This window comes from Hippocampus zosterae, chromosome 4, assembly GCF_025434085.1.
Source record: "Hippocampus zosterae strain Florida chromosome 4, ASM2543408v3, whole genome shotgun sequence".
In the NCBI taxonomy this organism is placed as follows: Eukaryota; Metazoa; Chordata; class Actinopteri; order Syngnathiformes; family Syngnathidae; genus Hippocampus; species Hippocampus zosterae.
Genome location: NC_067454.1, coordinates 6,043,557 through 6,065,369, shown reverse-complemented (window position 1 = coordinate 6,065,369; position 21,813 = coordinate 6,043,557). Strand labels below are relative to the sequence as shown.

The 21,813-nt window shown below is 42.0% G+C and overlaps 1 protein-coding gene across 3 annotated transcripts in view; it reads right to left on the bottom strand.

The window, feature by feature from the left end:
* Window positions 1–309: 309 nt before the first annotated feature.
* Window positions 310–21,813, bottom strand: part of LOC127599984 (A-kinase anchor protein 13) — an 87,475-nt gene continuing 65,971 nt past the window's right edge. For 2 of the 3 annotated variants that reach the window (XM_052064271.1, XM_052064272.1), the window contains exons 19-40: window positions 19,400–19,562; window positions 16,480–16,547; window positions 16,219–16,288; window positions 15,251–15,401; window positions 15,002–15,138; window positions 14,747–14,893; window positions 14,133–14,389; window positions 13,492–13,617; window positions 13,244–13,361; window positions 12,348–12,596; window positions 12,199–12,275; window positions 10,559–10,740; window positions 9,293–9,375; window positions 9,011–9,199; window positions 6,611–6,769; window positions 5,341–5,414; window positions 4,723–4,767; window positions 4,463–4,513; window positions 4,077–4,349; window positions 3,577–3,756; window positions 2,030–2,327; window positions 310–1,323 (exon numbers count right to left, since the gene is read on the bottom strand). In XM_052064271.1, coding sequence (XP_051920231.1) covers window positions 1,271–1,323; window positions 2,030–2,327; window positions 3,577–3,756; window positions 4,077–4,349; window positions 4,463–4,513; window positions 4,723–4,767; window positions 5,341–5,414; window positions 6,611–6,769; window positions 9,011–9,199; window positions 9,293–9,375; window positions 10,559–10,740; window positions 12,199–12,275; window positions 12,348–12,596; window positions 13,244–13,361; window positions 13,492–13,617; window positions 14,133–14,389; window positions 14,747–14,893; window positions 15,002–15,138; window positions 15,251–15,401; window positions 16,219–16,288; window positions 16,480–16,547; window positions 19,400–19,562 — 3,150 coding nt within the window. In that variant the 3' untranslated portion in view covers window positions 310–1,270. The remainder of the gene's footprint in view (window positions 1,324–2,029; window positions 2,328–3,576; window positions 3,757–4,076; window positions 4,350–4,462; window positions 4,514–4,722; window positions 4,768–5,340; window positions 5,415–6,610; window positions 6,770–9,010; window positions 9,200–9,292; window positions 9,376–10,558; window positions 10,741–12,198; window positions 12,276–12,347; window positions 12,597–13,243; window positions 13,362–13,491; window positions 13,618–14,132; window positions 14,390–14,746; window positions 14,894–15,001; window positions 15,139–15,250; window positions 15,402–16,218; window positions 16,289–16,479; window positions 16,548–19,399; window positions 19,563–21,813) is intronic. The other variant, XM_052064270.1, reaches the window with a different exon arrangement.

The window sequence follows — 21,813 nt, the reverse complement described above, 5'->3', positions numbered from 1 at the left end:
GCTTTTTTTTGTCCGATATTAATGTTCAATGTGAATAAAATGTGTTTCTCCAAATTTTGTGATTTACGCAAAGTTCTTCATATGGTCAACAGCGCTGGATGCAAATAAAACTGGCATCTCATTTTCAGATTTTGCTCAGAAAAACTAAATTTGGCTTTGTATGTCTCACTGGACAACATTTAAGAATAATAAATCCAATAGTAACTCTAAGTTGTGAGATTCAGAAAAATAAGCAACGCTTGTTTTGTATTTTAACCAAAAATAATAAAATATTCACAAAATTTGGCCAAACAGATTCTTTGTCGGACAAGCAAATGAATATCTAAGAATTTGATCATTTTTAGATATTGATCGGGAAAAAAATTGTTTTTTGTATTGGAAAAATACATAGGCCCTATATCACAAAATCTCACAGGGCTGTGGATGCTTTTTATTGGGACAACATTCAACATGAATAAAACAAGGTACTTCTGAATTTGGTGATTGAATTGGAAAAGCGGCTGTAATTTTTGCTGAAAGCGCTTGTCTTGTCTTCTCATTCAGTCGTCACTCCAAAACCAAATGAGATGGTCTTGGTTTGACAGCCTCAACATTTAGCCCCCGCAGAAAAATGTCAAAGAGGCGAGCAAAGTGCTTCACGGCATGGACGACTACGTTGAAAATGATCCTCTTACTTTTTGGCTTACTGAAAAAGATAAGAATCGATCTGATGTGATGTGATGAAAGCTAACGATGAAAACTTTGTGACGACTCGCGACTGGCTTTAAGTCAAGCGACGTGGAGTTATTTGCTGAACACGGTATGTTTAATTTTATTTGTACAAGTTTCCTTCCGCACTTCCAGTCGCGGTCTTTTAAAGTGAAATTGCTTTCTCTTCTCGGGCTGCGGCGCCATATGGAGCTTGTTGAAATTCCCGTCTGTTTGCCGAGTGCCATTTGGATGCATTGCTATGATTTTGTGTGTGCGTGCGTGTGTGTGTGTTGCGTATGCATGTGTGCCAATCAATCCACTAGCCAAAAGCATGTTTATGAGACAGGAGGGGCAAGGGAAACAACACCCCCCCCCCAAAAAAAAAACGGAAAGCCGGCATTAAAATCATTGGTGGCCTTTTTGTGGTTGTTTGCTTCCATGCTCAAAGTTTGTCGCTACTCTCACACCACAACGACAGGGAAGTGGGAGCACACCGGCACGTCCTGTCTGGCGAACAGGGTTGCAGGCGAGCTAGAAAGTGTTGTCGTTGAGCGAGGCTGAGGAGGGATCAAGATGAGAGTCAGCAGAAGAAGATCTCCCCATCCAGAGGAGCCTCGGAGAGGTGCTGGGAGTCTGGAATTGACCATTTCATAAAATGTTACTGACTGTTTTCCTATGGGAAAACTAGAGCAATTTACAGGTTAAAGATTGTTCCACTACACGAGCGAGTCTACTTGATTTTGTAGATCATTTTCAGCAGGTTCTTTTAAACATGCGCCAAAATTATGTTTAGAATTATTATTATTATGTATTGATTTTAAGTTATTTTATTGATGTTTTTAATATTTTCCCACTTTAATGTTAATTTTTCCATATATATCAAGTTTTGTACATGTGCTATTTGCATATGTCTATTTTTTTATTTATTATTATTTAAATTATTCTTTGTTTGACCAGATAAGGCAATTGAAAACAGTTTTTCCATCTACAATGCCAACGCAGAGGTTGAGTGTTGTGTCCGAGGACACTTCGTCAAGGTTCAAACCGGCAACCCTTCGGGCGCCAGCTGATGTGCTCTGAGCCACAGCCATCCCATTTTATAACCGAGCGCCATAGTTCACGAAGTGAACGGCTCCAAATTGCAGCCATGATAGTGCTTTTCGCATCTTACCATCTACAGGTAGATTACAATCTCAGGGAGCAGCTGAAGTTAAAAAAAAGTAAATAAAAAACTAGGATTTTTGGCGTTGAAGAAAAAGTATGCGATTAAAAATAATTCATGTGAGCGTTGCATTCAGGATGCGCCCTGAGCGCAGGTAAAAACGAGCACAATGCGTACCTGCGGCCTTTCCTTTCACCTTCTTCTTGCGCTTGTCTTTGCCTTCCTTGCCACGATGCTTGGCCAGCTGCAACAGGCTCTTGGACAGCTGCGTGCTGGCCTCGCCGGCCTTCAATACGCCCGCCGCCGCCGACGAAGATGAAGACGACGTGAAAGGGTTGAGACTGCGTGTCTTGGCCTTGCAGCGCTGCGACGTTGAAGACGAGGAGGATGAAGAGGACATGTCGAGGTGGTCCAGATCCAAAGATTGGCAGCTGCCCGCCAACTGGGACTCTTCCGAGGCGGTGGAGGGAGTCCGCTGCAAGTCAATTGGGCAAGTTTATTCCGACTGCGCAAGATGGCGGACAACCAGTGCTTACTTTTCAGCAATAACTGGCGAGATGTGCAGCCACATTAAGTCAGCATGACTTTGGGTGTCTGAAGATTTTTATTTATTTATATATATTTTTAACTCTGTGGATTAATTTGAGGCCTTCTGTTGATTTCCATTGTGCCCTCCACTAACAGGAAGAAGAACAACATGTTCCTGCGCATGGCAGAGTACATCGTGGCTATTTTTGGCTCAATGTTATTTCGGGTTTCAGGTTTTAGGGCTGAACGATTCTGAAAATAATCTAATTGTAATTTCTTTCTTCAACATTGGACAACCCCACGGTCTTTTTCTAATATAAATTGGAACAAACACAATCAATTATGTAATCTTTATTACAATACAATTCTACCAAACAAGTGTTGCGTAAAAATATAAGTGTGTACTGTAAATGAGGAATAAACTAGAGAACTCGAGTGCACATGTCAACTTTTCGTTGTTTTCATGTGTACTGATATGTAAACATGTGGACTGCACTGCTCAAATACTGGACCCATTTTCACCATGTATGCATAAATTGTCATCACGCATGCCTAAATGGAGGAAGTGTAAGATTACACCTGCCTACATGACGCAACATCTTCTGATTCCGAAAACAGGCAAGAACCAGAAGGCATTCCAACCGGCGGCTGCGGACGACAGTGACACCTCATCCATTAAACGAGGAGTAACATCATTTCATCTATCTTCAGTTTATTTCGTGAAACATCTGGCCACACACAGACAAATTCATCTTCTAAATGTGTGGCCGCTGACAACTTTCCAGCCAGGGGCTGCCATTTCCAGTCAGTTGACCGGAGGATGCGTTTTGATTCGCTCACTGCTCAAGAAGTGCACGAAGCTTTTCTTTTTTTTTAATTTATAAGGCAAAAAAAAAAAAAGAACATGTTAGATACTGACCTCAAGGTCTCGTGAGACAGAAAGCTCAGAAATTACACACACCCAGCGCGGCAGACTCTCGGCACAGCTTTGACGTTTGTGCCTGCTGTGCTCCCAATGACCGGTCAAATCTGAGTCGATGCAATTAGCAAATCGCGTTTTATCACATTGCATTATAGTGTCAATGCAATTAAATTATTCAGCCCTATTTTTTATCATGGAAGGTTGCGACCGCCGTAGCACGTTGCAGGGGTCAACCATCGCCTGTTTAAAGTGACTATGTGTTGTTGTTGTTCACCTCGACACGCCGTAGCTCGTCCATCTTGTCGAGCTGCCTCTGCAGGGCCTCCCTGTCCTTGTCCAGCTTCCTCTGGGCATCTCTCAGCCTCTCGAGATCCCTCTGGTAGTCCTCCTTCCGACTCGCCAGCTCTCGCCTCTCGTCCTCGAGCGCCCGCTGCTGCTTGGACAGATCCTCCTGCTGCAGTGACGACCGCTTAATTATATTCAAGATACAGGCAGTTTTTGTGCGTGGAACTTTTCCATAAGAATTTTATGTTTCAACATTCGTATTTTTATCCAGGTCATGAGTAAGTTTAGCTTACAACAATAAATACCACAATTCTATCAGTGCTAGAAGTATAAACACACCCATGGGGGGGTAGGAATGTCTATTTACTTTAATAAATCTCACCAAGTCAAATGTTCCTGTTGCTTAAATTAAGTAATAAATTCATGATCTCATTGGGTTTTTTTTTCCAATCCCGTTTTTTTTCAGGGCGGCAAAAGGATCGACCGTACCTGCGCGTTCAGCAGTGTCTCCTTGTCGCCAAGCAGACGCTCCCTGAGCTCCCACTCCTTTTCGCGCCGGCGCCGCTCCTCGGCATGCGCCGCCTGCTGCCTCTGCAGGGACGCCAACTCCTGCCGCTGCTTTTCCAGGCTCCGCTGCTTCTCCTGTTCGACCAGGGAGCTGGGCCGTGAAGACGACCGTGACGACGAGCACGCCGACGGTGAGCGCTCGCTCAGGGCCTGACGTTGGTCCTCTATGAAGCTGTCCTGCTGCACCACCACTGCCTATAAAAAAAACAACACCACAAAAAAAAAATGAAGACATTATTTGCGATCATCTGACGTGAACATGCATTCCCAAGCTGTCAGGTGCATGCAATATACTGAGGATGTCATACCTGCAGCGTGCTGAGCAGCAAGTACAGATTCGAGACGCTGTGGAGCACCTGCTGTTGGGAAATACAATGCAATGAGCACTTTTGACATACACAAAGAATATTTTACGGGAAATGAGCAATACATATTGATTTATAGCACAGTAAATGGCAATGAGTCCTACGAGATCAAGTGACACAGAGGCTGAAAACACAACTCGGCCGGTTTCCATGTCAACAATGGCCTGGCTAATCAGGTTAGCGACAGGAAGTGGCTTCTTTACCTCGCTGTTCCTCTTGAGCAGCTGCAGCAGGTTGGCGTTTCCTCCCTTGCCGGCATACACAAACACAAGGACAAAAATCAGGCGTGCGTGCTCGTGTGGGTGCTTGTGAGCGTGCATGTGGCCGTGCCGTTGTAACAAGCAGATGATGATGTAACACTTATGCAACGAAAAGAAAAATCACAAAATCTTGCGAGTTTTCATATCATTATGTAACGTGCATTGTGTTTCTTGCCCATTATTCGTGACAACCGTCAGTGTGCGCTATAGAAATAAATAAAATACTGAGAAATAATCCACAGTTTAGTGCCGCCGATTTGCCCAAGAGAAGTAATGATAACAATTAGAAATAATCCACAGCAGCAGGTGTTGGCATGCTGTATCACGCGCCGGCACGTCGTACGTGTCAAAAAGTAATTGATCCTCCTGCACAGTAAAATTGAACGATTCAAATTAATCCTAGAGGTCCAAAAATGAAGCGCACGCCATGCTCATTTACGCACATTGTATTATATCGTTTAATTAATGATGTCTTGTGTAATAGAATGACTCGAAATAATTTCCAAAGATTTTTTTTTTTTTTTAAAGGCCAATAGGTATAAACAGCAAGGCTTTTCGTACCTTCTTCAGAACACTGTCTGACTCGGTCCTCCGCAGATCTCTGGTGGCATCTTCGCTCTCGTCTTTGTCTCCATCTATCAGATTTGACAGACGCGGATCCGTCAGCATCCATCTCACGGTTACTTGATAGGAGCTAACAGTTATTCAACTTGTTTTAGCTCAGAATAATGTGGAATCTTGCTGCCATTGTGCACAAAAGAACTAAACAAGAAATGGTCTTTTATTTCTATTATGCACGGAGGCTTTTATGAACAATATGACCAATCAAGGTGAGAGCGGTGGTCATGTTGGAGCAATTAGGGTCTTTGTCAAAGGGAGAAAAACGAGCCTTTCAAATGTAATTGTCATTGTGATGTGGATACACTATTCAGTAGACAAGTAGGTGCCCCCTTGGTGGTTGGCACGCGCCAAATGAGCGACAATGCTATTACATTTTTGTGCAAATGTAAACTTTGCATCAACTGTAAACCTCTGAGAAACCGAGGAATGAATGGCTTCAATTTATTTTGGGCATTTCACAGTCTGAAGTGTGCTGTGTTGAGAGGCACATTTCTGGGAGGAGGACTCCATAAACATCAGGCAAGTAGTCATTTTTTTTAATTACATCAGCAGCACATTTGGACAACGCAAAAAATGAATAGGCCATGTAGAAATTGTAGCTAAATAGCTATCAATATACGTCCTGGCGGCTTTTATGATTACTTTTGTCACAACACATTAACAGGTAAAGACCAAGCCTGTCAACAGCGTTGGAAACCATCTCATGTTTCCTATTTGTGGGTGAACAATGCTAGGTGTGTTCAGTTTCACAATGAGAGTAAGGGCTGACACCGAAGGATCAAAACGCAACATCGCAACATCAGCTGCCACAACACGCTGAGGGAAAGCTTACATCCAATCGGAGAAAGGCCGTTTTCCATTGTTACTGTTCCAGATTCAATCCAAGGATAAGAGTGATCCAATCAGAGAAATGTTTGTTCACATACCAAATATCACTGACAAATCCTGATGTCTAATCTCTTTGGTGTCTTTTGACCAACTTCAATAGCTTGAAAAGGGACATCGTGGGCAATTCTAACCTAAATAATCTTGCGAACCTAATAGAAGGAAGTAAAAACAAAACAGCCCCAGACCTAATAAAAGTGATGGCATTGAACCATACTGTATATTAATACTTTAATCAAAAATTGAAGATGAACCACTTTATTGTTTGCCTGTTAGATTGTGCGGCTACATCTGACCAAGTGTCCATACGCACTTCCACACTTACTCTTACTGAGGTGCATCTGGTGACTGTCAAAGCCGCCAAAGGTCTCGGCCCGTCGGGGCAGGCACCCCGAGCCGGGTGCGCCTCCTCCACCTCCGACATCTTGGACACCGGCCATCGCCCCGCCGAGGCTACTGTTCACCAGGGTCTGCAGTGTCTCCACTGTCTCACACACACACGCACACGCACACACACACACACGCCGAGAAAAAAAAAAATCAATGTGAGGTCAGTAAACGAATCATCCGGCTAACAGGGTTACAAAGGCAGTTGCCAAGCAACAACCTGTTCCGCATACTTTACATTCAAATATGTTGACGAGACTTCACCTGTGCGTGTGTGTGTGTGTGTGTGTGTGTGTGTGTGTGTGTGTGTGTGTGTGTTTAAAATTTTACACACTACACACCAAAAGGACAATATGGGGAAAAAAATCAGTCTTAGTTCAATGCACCATGATTTGTTGTGACATCACCTCTAGTCTGCAGGCGCTATGTGCTTACGTTAGTGCAAGTAATCTTGGGCACGTACTGGCAGAAATATGCATCGAATCTGACGCCCCAAAATACAAGTATTCATTTTTTTTTTTGATAGACAATGTGGTCATAAAGTATTCCAAGTTTTACTTTGTCGCAGCCGTGTTGCAAAAGTTCTTTACACAAGACCCCATAATGAACATGAAATATTCATTCATTCATTCATCTTCCGAGCCGCTTGATCCTCACTAGGGTCGCGGTGAACATGAAATAAGATTTTCAAAATTTGAAATTGTTGTAAAGTTAGAAATCAAAAATTAAAAACTCACATATACATTCACAGCCCTTGTTTAGTGCTTTGTTGATAATAGCAATTACAAGCTCAAGTTTGTTTTTAATCTGATGCGCTTTGGGACACTTATCGTTGGGCAGTTTTGCCCATTCCTCTTTGCAGCGCAGCCAAGCCCAATTGGGTTTGATGGGGACCGTCGGTGCAAAGCCATTTTCAGATCTCTCCAGAAATGTGGATATTCAAATATTAATCATGAAGCTACTCCTTCAGTGTCTTTTCTGTGTGCTTTGAGCCATTACCCCCCTTATCATTTTCAGGAGTTGTGTGTAGAAATGATGAAGACATTACCATATCCAATTTTGCTGTAAGTTGGTAACAAAATGTGGAAAAAATGTAGCCTGATGAATAATTTCAGGATGCCCTGAATGTATATGCATGCCCAAATTATTGTTGAGCAGAGTGGGGGAAGGGGGGTGCAAATTGTGTATTGTATCTAATCAAGTGGAAAGAACAGTCAGCGTGCTCAGATGAAATGAGGCAGAAGGCGTGCAAAAAGAAAAGAACCGCAATACAAAACGAGACATCTTCAACAGGCCTTGAATTGATGTTCTTTTAAGTCGACTAGTAATGTTCATTACCGCTAATGGCTACGGCTACATGTTTACAAACAAAGACAACCAATGAAGGAGGACAAGTCTCTCCTCTATTTAGTACTCAGCCACAAAAGGAAATGATTTGTTTGTTTTTTTTTTTTCAATTGAGCAAAGTGGAGCCTGATGAGTTTGATGTTGCCCGTGTGGCTGTGCGTTTCATTACATTTTTTTCTCTATTGTCTCAAGTCATTCAGGTTATATCTATTGTGCAAGGTGGCGCTTGTCATAAAAACTTGGCGAGAAAAGGCATTGCATAATTTATATGATAGCGTATTACGCCACAGTGCCCAAGTGTACTTACTTTGCGTGAGCAAACATACGGTGGAATTTTCCTTTTTTTATTTATTTTTTTTACTATGGATGATTTCTACCTACTTGTGTTTTATACTACTGTGCAAAATTGCAAGAGGAACATGACTACACCTGTATTGCATACAAAAAGGCACGACGATGCCTGACCAATTGCATTTCAGAGATAAAAGGCTAAAAAATCCTCCCGTAATTGTGAATCTACCTTTCACTGTCCATGCCACTAAAATTAATTTTGTGCATGATTCCTAGTCGATATGTTTATTCCTATTGTGGCTGTCATGAAAATCGGCGGAGCCATCACATTAAGCCTATGACGCACATTGTGTGACTGAGCGTGCTAAGCACTTTTGGTTTCAATATGGCATATTTCTCGTCGCGCCATTTCTAATGGTGAAAAGTGACGGGTATGCCACAAATTGTGGCGGGAGAATCCTTGCATGCAGTTAAGTTGTGCAGTGTAAAAGACATTAAAAGTCACTTTAACGCCGAAGTTGCCGAATTGTGTTGTCAGAAAAACAGTCTTCGCTGCAGCTGGATCCTTAAGGACAATGGAGTGTGAGAATAATTTGCATTTAGAAGAGAAGCAGCAGGACCTAGTAGCAATAACAAACATCTCCAGCATCCTTATGAAGCACAAGACTCATCGGCAGCGTTTAAGCCTTGCCCCGCTTACCTTCCTGCAGGGCGTCCTTCATGACGCAGGCCCCCATGGGGGGGTCCGGCCCGACAGGTGACCTGAAGAAGTGCCTGGTCTGCCGGCAGGCCTCCTCAACTGGACTGGAGCCCTCACACATGCCACGGAAGAGCCGCACCTTCTCCTCCAGCAGGGACATGATCTGAGAATCCTTCTGCTTCAGCAGGTCTAAAGGAGGGATGAAGGAAAGAGAGGGAGGAGAGTTAACTACTTCCGATACTAAAGAAGCATCCGGAGGACATTCTGGAGTTATTTGCTCGCCTCTCATTTCTTTGGCTTTGATCTCCAGTTGTCGCTTGTCATCTTCGGTCTCGCTGGGGATGCCCTCGTCCTCGTCCCTCTCCCTGTGCCGCACAACAGCAACACGTTTAATTGTGACTCAGTTAATTTTATTCAACCAAGAAAATACCTTTTTATTCCTTTGAAGAGTAGTTTTGCTCTTCAATAACTTCACTTGAGTAGCATTGTTTTAATTTTGAGAAACAATTTTTCTCAGGTTAATCCCGGGTGATTATGTATAAAATATGATAGTAAAACGGGCAATTAAATGTAGTGATGGCAATTTAAGCACACAAGTATCCTCCTGAAAATTCTATTAAATAATCGAGTATTTGGATAACGATTATCTTTGCTTGGTTAAAGAGCCATTATGAATACAAAAGAGAAAATAATGACATTTCACTTAAAAACGAATGACCAATTGTGGCGCTGACGACCAACAGAAACTCACGTCCAGAACAATATGTCAGAATTTCCATGTTTGAAAAATTTTATCAATAACATTAGCAATACAAAGAAAATAATTCTGCATACCGTTCAATTGCACTGCATAATTACTGTATAAATGATGGCTTTAATATTCTTGTAATTTAAAAAAAAGATCAAGTGGAGAGTGACACGAACGATATTTTTCATAATCAAAATGGGAATATATTAAGTGTTTGAAAAGGTGAGATATATTAAATGTTGATGTCAATTACAGTAACAGTGGTGCTACAATTCACTTATCAGTTTTTTTCACATTCATCCTTTCTAAATAATAAGCAATTTTCAAAATTTGGTACATATAAGTCACCTAAACTTAAGATGTCAGATGATATTGGAAAATACACTTTATTATTTCATCAATCTAATGTTGCAACTCCCTTAGCTACTTTCTTGGCACCGGTTATTGGACTGTCTTTCCTATGCAGACAGGACTTTGGCAGCATCCTGTGGTTTATTAGGTTGTTTCAGAAAATGAGAGTTCAAAAAAAAAAAAGAAAAAAGTTGCACTTTTTCGCATAGCTGGGAATATTTCCCACGGATGAAAAATACAAATTGGAAATGTTAATTATTTGTGACCTGCGAATATTCATGGCATCACTGTACATTAATTAAATTAGGAACCTTCCGGCAGCATGCCTGATGACTCCTTCACTCCCTGACTTTGTACTCAGGCTAACTCCTTGGCTGCAGCACATGCCTACCTGAGTCAAAGGGATGTGAATCCACGGTGGGCCATAATTGTTAGCGGTGGGTACTCACATGGACTGCATGGCGTCCTGTATTAGTTGCATCCAGGCATTACGTTCCTCCTTGGAGCTGGCCAGCACCTCCATCATCTCTGGCTTCTCGATACCTGCCGTGATGAGGAAAAGTCCGCGCTCCTCGTTGGCCACCTCGCGCACAATCAGCTTCTGCAGCGAGATGACAGTCGAGCGCTGGTCCTACCGGGGTGAGGGGGTTAGTTTAGACAGTGGGTGGGAGGGCCGAGGAGAAGGAGGAGGAAGACACATGACAAGAGAAAGGGATGGCGATGATGATGATGAGGCAGTGGGCAGGAAATGGGTTGGTGAAGCGGCGAGGAGGGAAAAGGAAAAAAATGACAGGAAGCATCAAATGTGAGCAGCGGAAAACAAGAAGAAGATTAGAGTTGCATTGGATGGAGTGAGGGAATAAAAACAGATGCAGAACAATAGAAAATCGTTAATGTTCACATCCATTGTGGAAGAAAAACACTCAAGTAGAATATAAACAACAAACATTTTATGAGGGTAAAAATATATATACAGTATATTGTAAAACACTCTTAATCAATTAAGAGGTAGGATTAGACCTAAAATAATGATAACATTTGGTGGATCAAAGGTATGTGCTGTTTATCCAAGAGAAAATGTGCCATGGAAAAGCACATGTTGGTTTGTTTTTCATGCTGGTTGGTTGTTTTGCAAGATTGCCTTAAAGAATACAAAATTGTGTGGAGGTTACATTAAGCATAAATTGAGGCGTTTCACTTTCTCTTGTTACAGTAAACTTGGATTGGGACCAAGTGGGTCACTGACCCACCCGATCCAGCAGATGGAGCTCCAGTGAACCCCTACGCCTCCCCCCACTGTAAAACTTAGTTAGCATTACTGCCCCCTACAGGACAGAGTCGTGCTGAATCGCCGAAGACTTCATAGATTTCGGATGGTTTGGACTTGGTGGAGATCTGCGCGCCATTATTCTCGTGTTTTTGCTTGAGGCTGCCCTCCAATCTACAAACATGTGATTTGTCTTTTTAAAGGCCTCCGCTCTGAAATGGCCGGGCAATTTCGTGATGATGAGTGTGGTTTCTTTGCCGCAGGCCGCTAACATTCTCTCCCCTTCTCGCTCGCTCAGTGTGCACGGGTGTGCGTTTTTTGTGTGCTAAGGTGGAAAAAGAAGCTCATAGCTACATGGCATTCTTTTTGTAATTTTTTGTAAATACACACACACACATTACGTTTTATATATACTGTATAGATATACAGGTATATATATTAGAGCTGTCAGTTAAGCGCGTTTTTAATTGGCATTAATTTAAATGAATTTTAACGGGATTAATTTTTTTCTTGCGAGATTAACGCAGCACACGTCACAGCGGATGTTACGTTGCTCTATAAATAAACCAGAAACTCTTGCGAGATTAACGCGGCACACGTCACAGCGGATGTTACGTTGCTCTATAAATAAACCAGAAACAAAACAACAAGCGTGCTGCACATGTCCACGCACATAGGTTTTGCCAGCCACGGCAGCATGAGACACCGAAAACGGATACTTAGAAGAGTTTATGACTGGAAAGTTTACTTTTAAAAGTTGCCAGATTGTTCCACTGACAAGACCAAATTTACACAGTGTGCTTTTCCGGCGAGCAGTCTTACCAGCATGGCAAAGACATATTTCTGGTCTTTCTCCTGAAGGAAGACCAGCACGTCCGACAGGAGCAGTGCGTGGACATCTGAGATGACGGAGAGATCGTAGTTAGGCGGTTTCTATATATTTTTTCCCATTATTAGGGAAATGTGGTCACCTTTGAGACGTCCCTGGCTGCTCTTGAGCTGCAGGGCACCGTCGTGGACCAGGCGCCGCCGCAGCAGGTCCTCGCGGGCGAAGATCTGGCCACTCTTCATCATCATGATGGACTTGGTATCAGTGCGGCTGTGAAAATCCTTGAGGCGCCGCCGCTTGTCGTGCTCGTTCACGCGGCCGTCCACGCCAGCGATCGTTTCTTTCACCAGGCGCAGCGCCCCAGACAGCTCGTCGTAGTCGCTGTCGCCCTCTGCCCCCAGAAAAAAGCAGTTGAGTCAGTGAGAATCCACGGGAATGTCTTCCTTTCTCTTTGACTTTATTTGTCTGTGTACTTGCCATCACTACGAGAGTGTATTAGAGGACCAGCGGTAAAAATACATAGTACAAGAAATTAGTATGTGCATACCGATGGCAAAATGTAGATAAACTGTGAGCTTCACTTAACCCCCACCCTCCAATTTTTGTTATACCCCTCGTCCCTCGTTAATTATAGTGCTTCACATTTTTTCCCGCCCACATGGGGCATTCATCAAAATGCTTTTAAAGTTGTGCTTTAAAAAGGTTGTGTTGTCATAAGTGTAAAGGTGTTTAGCGCACGTAGGAGGAGTAAATCAATCCAAAATATTTCCTCTATATTGCTGTTGAATGAATGGCAACGAGAGAACCCACAATTTCATTGTGTCTTCGGCCATCGACAATTTAATTACTCTGCCTGTCATGATGTTAGTGGCATAGAAAGTTGAATAACGGGACATTATTTGTATTAATTCTCAAACCGACTAAGGAGAAACACATTATTTCCTGCTGCACAGTTAATGATTTTTCACTAATGTGTCATGGCACAGGTGTTGGGAATCACTGCTTCAGGTGTGTCTCCAGTCAGCGCATTTGTCTGACCTTTAGTGTGCTGCAGGATCCTCTGAATCAGCACAGGGTACTTGGTTATTCTCTGGGTCACTAGCAGAATGCATTCTGGGATGCTGAGACGCCGAACAATGCTGCTGCTCATCTTTTTCTGATTGAAGGAAAAAAAATACAACCTTAAACCGCACTGTCAAAATTGGCTTGAATGAGACGTTCCTCTTTGGGTGGATTATTTTACTCTTAGTTTGATCAACTCCTACTCAGGAAGAAGATGGACGTACTTTGATGAAGGCCTTGAAGCGTTTCTCTTTGGTCAAAAGGTCCTTGTACAGGTTGACGGCCTCATTGTGGCGGCTGCAGAATCTCCCGTAAATCCTCTTGATGCTTTCGCTGTTGCATCCCGAGAACTTGAAAGATTGGGTTAGAACTTATTTAAAATCCCTTTGCACAGACATGGGTAACAAACAAACAAACGAAAACCACAACAAAAACCGATGAAGAAGATATGTTTTCCATATTGCACTGACATTTCACAAAAAGGTTTTCATAACTTACACCTTTATTTCTACACCTCTCACACCTTTGCTTTATTTTTAATCTTGTTTCAAATATATGTTTACACATTTTTCCTGTAACTTTAAAGACTTTCTTATTGAACATTGCCACTTTTTGTCAAAGCTTTTACTCATTTTTTTTTTTTTTTACTACACTAGGTGCTAGCTTATTTATCTTGTAAATCTGCCTCTCCATTTTATCATTTCTGGATGAATCGTTGCAACACAAACAATGTTTGTAAGTCAATGTGACCCGCTGCATGCATTGACATAACAATACATACTTTCCTTTGGTTTTTCTCCTAACTTCACTGTTTTAGCATTCCTACTGAACTGAACTGCTGCCATGTGAACATCATCTCTCTCACCTGGCTGAGGAGGATGTCCCCTATCCGGTGGACGATGAGGCCTCGCTCCGAGCGCCCGCCCTCTGCCTGGCTTTCACGCTTCCTCTCCAGCAGGCGTAGGAGAAGCTGCGTGTGGAGCTCCAGCAGCTCGTCCAGCGCGGGGAAAAGCCGCTCTAGGATCTGCGGCTCCAGTTGCACCTCCATTTGTAGGCCCTTGCTGTACACCTCCGACATGATGCGCAGCGTGCGGATGTGGTGCATCTCCGTCTGCATCAGCTCTGCCGTACAGTAAATCATGTCATAAATTAGTTAAGAAGTAATGAAACTCACAGAGTTGAGAGCTCAGAACGGGTTAGAAACAAGTAAAATGCTAAATTATAGTCAATTACACATCATTTGGGAAAAAATCTCATTTAAAACGACATCCCTGGATTCGGACTCACAATTTGGGATATTGTTTTTTTATTCGGAAAGGATGAGCTCATTGAGGATAAGTTCGATAATTTTGGTCTGATCCATCTCTGCGTTTTTTTCATTTTTATGTAGTCGTTGAACGGGTAAACATTTGGAGACACACGTAGCGGCTTCATCCTTCATATGGTTTGTACATGAGTAAGGTGGTGGCATGTGAGTACCGTAGATGACGTCCTGCCTCTTGACCAGATTGCGGTCCAGCTGCTGGAGGTACTGGTGCTCCACGCCTAAACTCCACGAGTCGGCCTCCATCTCCTTGGCCTCGCCCTCAAACTCGCCCATCAGCTGGCTGTCCATCATCTCTGTCCCTGCAACCGGCAGCAGCAAAATTTCCATGTTACCATCTATTTTTTGTTTGGGACATGTTATAAATGTATCTCACATAAAGGCATCATAACGGATCTCCATTTATTTACATGGTTGCGATGGTATGTAATGACCTTCGTCAGTAAGTGATTCCATGGACTCTGTGACCTGATTTGTCCTGTTGAGCGAGTCAGTAGACTGGGAAAGATAGCGCAGACCCCTGATGGGAATCTCATCAAACACTGGACTACAACCAGACAGACACAGACACACAGACACAGACACACACACGCAATAAAGTCAATGAACAGATATTATCAACTGACGCAGGCATTGCGGAAATCGTCCTGCCTACTCACCCAGCAATGTTGCTAATGGAAAGACTTTTGGACAGGTTGTTGCCGTGGAACGGCATGAGGCTGGTATGGCGGCGCGACTGTGGCAAAGTCAGAGACGAGTGGTCCTCTGGGGACAAGATGACTGACCAGGGGCGTTCCCTTGTCCCGCATGCTGGACAGGAAGGCAAGCAAACCGGTCAATTCATGCCTAAAATGTCACAAGGGCTCTAGAAGGAATCCCAGAGGAACTCCTTTTAGGTTTCTGGTTTAGAGGTGATAGTGTAATAAGATTCCCCAGATGAATATGACTACATCAGAGATTATAACCAACCCACAGCTATTATTCTGCTTGAAAAACGTTCTCAAAAAAGAATATATTTAAAACCAATGCAAGATAAATCCAAATGAAGTAAAATAAAAAGGTAAAATAAAGGTGTAAAGTCAAAATGTTAAGAATCTAACACTATCTCAAAAAAATTATATTTTAAAAAATAAAACAAATATTCAAGGCCAATGAACATATACAAATCAATTTGTATCACAGAAAATATATTACAACTTGAAGTTTAAAAAAGTTGTGAAACAAGTAAAAACTATTTTAAAACATTTGGCCAAAATTACATTTTTAAAAAGTTGTAAAAATATTTAAATCTAAATGTATTTAAATCATTCATATAATAGAAAGGATTTTTTTAAATGTTAAAACTAAAAGAAAAAGAAAAGTTGAAACATTCCAGAAAATATATTGAAAAATTTGATGCAAAAACAAAAATTGACATAAAAATTAAGAACAAAAAACAGTTTGTAGCTAATGCTACTGTTGGTGTTGGGGTGTCCAACTGCACTACACATCATACTACAAGCCATTTCTGCCACTTCTGCTGACTTGACATTTCTTTCGCATGTTGACATTTGACACTAATATGTCAAATGTTGATACATGATACATGACTGCGTGTTTGAAGATGCGTTTGATGCTCGCAACTCACATTTGTTCCTCATGGTGACACCGGGGAAGGAGCTGGAATCTGGCACTGTGTTAAGATGCTGCCTGGGCAACTGGCCAGCGTTAAAAGAGACATAGAGAGAGAGACAGAGAGCCAGAGACAGAGAGACAGAGAGACAGAGAGACAGAGAGACAGAGAGAGAGAGAAAGAGAGAGAGAGAGATAGAGAGAGAGAGAGAGAGAGAGAGAGAGAGATAGCTTCAGTATTGGTCCACAGGACAACATGCAAAAGCATCAGTTTTACCTTCATCTTCACCTTGGCGCAAACGGCCAGACCGTCCCTGCAGCTCTTGTGCACGCAGGCATTGCAGTCTGGAAAGAAAAGTGGGAGAATGGCGGATGAAAAAAAAAAAAAAGGTGTGGTGGATGGAAAACCGTCCCTGTAATGAAAAGCAGATTGTGGTGCGTGATGCAACACGGGGTAATACTGGGCGATTTAGGGTGGGTGGGGGGATTCTAAAATGGCTGACATATACAGTCGTTGCTTTGCATGGGAAAGTTTCTCAGTCAGCGGGAGATTGCCAAAGTGTGATTTGGTCTGGAGTTTGGAGGACAAACATACTCTTGTTTCCAATGGAGACGCATACATCATCTCTCCCTCTAACGCTACCATTGAAAAGGGCTAAAAAGGTGCACTTAGAGAGGATTGACTGTACTAAGGATGACCAACAATAATGTAAGTTCCTCTTCTGAGTTCACGAGCTAGAAACACCCTTCATACTGCCTGTAGTCTTGTATGCAGTAAACGGTACTGATAGAGGCGTGGGAACAAAGTCAGTCTGACATTGCTGTCATATAAAACAAGGATGAGGACGAACTTTTTGTTTCCCTTTTCATAACTTATAGTTCAGGTTTTTTTTGTTATTTTTTTTAGAATTGTGAAAGTAATGAAACAAGTCTGTTGTTTTCAAATATTTTGCTTCAACAATTCAAAAGAAGAATAATCATATTATTTTGTCGAAACATGGTCTTTGTTGCAAAGTACTAATACTGTATTGCAGTATACAGTAATAGCTAAAGTATATTTATTTTGTGAATATGCTTCATATATACAGATATATAACTTTCTAAAAAAACAAAAATGATTCTTTGGGGGCCACAGTGTCTATTAAAACTCCTGTTTGAGAAAATATGACCGCTGACCTATGACTTTGTGCTTGGTAAAATATAACCATAAATACCCCCACCCCCAACAAAAGTTAACCTTCGTTTTTTAAGCACCATCTTCCGCGTGAAAGTGCACACTTCCCACTTTTACAATGATGTCAATGCAAGCACTCGTCTGAGTCAAAGTGAAAGAAAGCATTACGTCTTTCTTTCACATGGCAGGGAAATATCCAGGTCTGGTGTATATTTTCTTCTGTATTTATTGGCATTTTTCAGGGGTTCGATTCCGGGCCCTGGCTTTCCTGTGTGGAGTTTGCATGTTTTCCCCGTACGTGTGTGGGGTTTTTCCGGGTACTCTGGTTTTAATGTTTTTGTTCTTTCTTTTCTTGTATTTAATATGTGTTCTTTGTTTTACGGTTCCCTTTAGTGTACTTTATCACAATTGTTAATACATTTAAAGTGCATTTTTAAAACTTTGGATTTAATATATTGAACTTGTATTCTATATTTTAGTATTTAGTTCTTTTAACTTTTATTTTGTATTAACATTTTTAAAATTTAATATCATTTTAGAGTCATATATTTATATTTTCATTTTTTTTGTATATTAATTTGGGTTTTATTGTGCTTAATACATTATTTTGTTTTGTGTCATTACTGTATTTCTTTTGCCTTACTTTTTGTGTTTCATTTTCAATTGTTTTTTGGGGGTGCCTTTTTTTTTCTTTTCATTTCTTTTCTTTTTTTTTTACTGTTCACCTTGCAGATTATGCAACATAGCCTATGATTGCTCGGAGTCCCACGGCCATTTTCTCCTCTTAAACGGTTTTACGAGGGCTTTTTTTATGACATCTTGCATAGGCAGGGCCTGCACATTGCCTCAAGCTCACACAAAAGAGCGAGTGTGCGAATGCTTGAATGTCTTCCAGGCCGGCATCTGCCTGGAAACACCCTCAGAAGCGACAAGAAGCACAATGATGGGACATACGAGTAGAAAGCTGCTTTCTGCTTTTTCAGACTGTTGCGCCAAAATCTTGCGCAAGCGGTGACATCCTCTTTCTTGTTTTTCCTTGCCGCCTTAGTCACATAAACCTCACTGGTGATCAATTTTGCAGCTGTTTTTGGACACCATCAGCCAATATACTGCTAATGATTCTTGCGGACCAATGTTCATTTTGGCTAAACATTAACAGAAAAAAAGTACAGAGAATATAAAATAGAAAATGACTAATAAAAATAAAATACCAGAACAAAACAACAAAAAATTGATCAATGCAACACAAATATTTAAATAAAGTGAAATAAAAATACATAGCCAAAAGACATTAAACAAAGAGAAAACAAATAAAATACAAAAAAAATCCAAATGAATATAACAAATAAATGACTGAAAATATATATTAAAAAAAAGCCAAATAATTAAAACATTTAAATGAACAATGAAATGATTCAAATGAAATTTTAGGGATATTTTGGCTTTTAGGCGAGATTGCAGGACAAGCCTAAAATGCATTCATATATCAAAGACACCAGCAACAATAATAATCCATCCATTATCCGAACCGCGTTAGCCTTTGGAGGGTCACGGGCGTGCTGGAGCCTATCCCAGCAACCATCGGGCAGTAAGTATGGTACACCCTGAACTGGTTGCCAGTCAATCGCAGGGCACACACAGACAAACGACAATGATTCACGCTCACTCTTACACCTAAGGGCAATTCATAGTGTTCAATCAACCTATCATGGATGTTTTTATCATGTGTGAGGAAACCGGAGTACCCGGAGAAAACCCGTCGAGGCAGAGGGAAAAACAGATGCAAACTACACACAGGAGCCGGGATTCAAAATGTAGACGTCTGTACTGTGAGGTGGGACATGCTAACCTTTCGTCCACCATGCCGCCACCGCAATAATAATCATTCTGTTAAATGAACACCTCCACCTCAGAAGTGATCTCCATTTTAACCGCGAAGGCAACTCTTAGGCGGGATCTCATTACATTGTACAGGGCCGACACACAAACAAAACACACACTGAGGACATGTGACGGTACTTACACGTGCACTGAAAGAGCTCCTTGCTGCTGAGGGCCTTATTACACTGGAAGCAGTGGGAGCACGGTGGCGCCTGACTGGAGCCCATTGCAGCAAAGTGGTGCCCGTTGACCGCCTTCTTCTCCTTCTCCTTGGCCTCCTTCTCCTTTTTGTCCTTCTCTTTTTCCTGAACAGGTGGAGCACACCATCAAACAAACAAAAATCATGATTTTAGAGCATGAAAGCAGGAAAAAAGTATAGTATGCATCGATGAATGGAAATTCCTCGTTGCAATCTAACTGAAGAGGACTGCCCCAATGGGGAGTCCTGGAATATTCAGCAACCCACTCGAAGAACGAATTGCATCATGAAATCGTGCATCTTGTAGTTAGACTCACTTTGAGTTCTTTTCGCACTCATAACGCAACACGGGCCTGACCCTGTGTGCTGTCTGCAAAAAGAACAAGACTGCAGAATGTTGGAGGAAGGAAGCACCTGATAAATATTTCCTCTTTCGCTGTACTACACTCGCCGCTATATTTTACGGGCATATAGCACTTTTGAATTACAAAACATGACAGCTGCAAGCGGCGAAGAGCGGGTGAATCCTTAAAATGATTCTCCAACTTGGACACCATGCTCCGCCCACATTAGATGGCAATGGTGAAAAAGCATCACTGATAGAAGAAACCTGCAGCTCATCCTCAGCCTTAGACTCTGGTCTTGCTGATCATATAATCATATCATCGACTGAGAAACGCATTGTGGCTGTGGTCATGATGTTAATTAGCTCCACTGTTACATAACAGTGGGGAGCATAAGTGAAAAAGGTCTTGCACAGATTGCCACTATTTCAGAAATAGGGAGTTAGATTCACACTTGATGCGTGGGCAGACATCCAGAGACCAAAGTATTTGCACACAAACAATAAAAAGTGCATACTAAAAACTAAAAAGTGAAAACTACTGTCATCAATGGTTAACTCATTCAGTACCAGCCAATTCTAGACCAAGTCTGAAAAGACGTTTAAAAACGTCTTTGGGAGTGAATGAGTTAAGAATGACACAGTGTAACATGACTCTGTCTCCTCCCAGGAAGTGTGGCAGCTGACAGGAGACGTTCCGTCTGGGAATTAATTTTTCCCGACCTTTCCGTCATTGAGCAGTGTTATATACACAGTCAGATAGAGAGATGACATCATCCCTCTGCCATTTCGGCCATCACAATTCCGATGAAGTGATGCGGAGAAGAACAGGAGCTCCTATTCTCGCGGCTTGACGTCACATAGCATCCACCCAAACCCAAAGGAAACCAACACAGCAGAGTTTCCAAAGCTCAGGCTTACAAGGCAATAGCTTCAGGCACAAATCTCAGAAGAACCAGACACTTACAGTGGGAAATCAAAATCTGGTAACTGAGACCAATTTTAGGAAAAGTACAACTGTTATAAATGCCAAAAAAATGAAGTTTGACTTCAGATTAGACTTCTGCACAGTGAGCATCAAAAGAATTAAATCCTTAGACTGAACAATGTGAAGAGACTTGCCTCTCATCTCTCCACTGCAACAGTTAACTTCATTTAAAAAAATCATATGAATAAGTGAATACTTTTCAAAAACTCAATGCATGAAGTCATTCAAGGACAATTTGCATGATCTTGAAAAGTTTCTCAGCCTATTTTCTCCAGAGTCTTGTGTGTGTTTCAATCTAACAATGAACTTCGTCGTTAACTTCTTTTAACACTTGCGTGACGGTGAAGACACATTTCATTTATTTTGCTTTGAGGTCAACTTCTTGAGATACTTGAATGTGACTCAAAATAATGCCTGTAGGCTTTGATTTTGGCGACATGATTAGAGTTTACATTTTTTTCAACTTATGACAGTCGGACCGTTTCGAAACTTGCACTTCCTGCCACAACCACTGTTTGACCAAGAACGAAAGCCGACAACAAGTCTCTCCCAGGTCTGATAGTAGACTACAGGTTTTCCATTTCAGAGACTGTCAAGGAGCAGGAAAAAAGACACAAGAGAGCACATTTAACAACACTTTTAACAGCCTGAAAACTGCAGTGGAGAGGTCGCTGCAAAGACCATGAAGGTCAGACGCCCAGCCCCTGATACTGTGGAAACAGTCCGCCTACCTGGTGCCAGCCCTTCCACCTCCTCAGCGAGAAGCCATGGCTCCGTGTTAGCCTCCTGCATGACATCGCTGAGTGGCGACAAGAAGGCTACAAGAAGCAGCAGCAAGACGCCATTGCGCCGAGTGACAAAAAGGAAGTGAGGCTGACACTTCTGCAATGAGCCTTTTGCTGTTGGCGCAGTGACGACACCACGGCTGTAACAAGCCAGTTTGTACATGGTGGCTCAAATGCCTCGTGAAGTGGCCTGTCCCTTTAAAAAAGACATTACGGAGGTACGGTGTGAGGAGATGTCTTC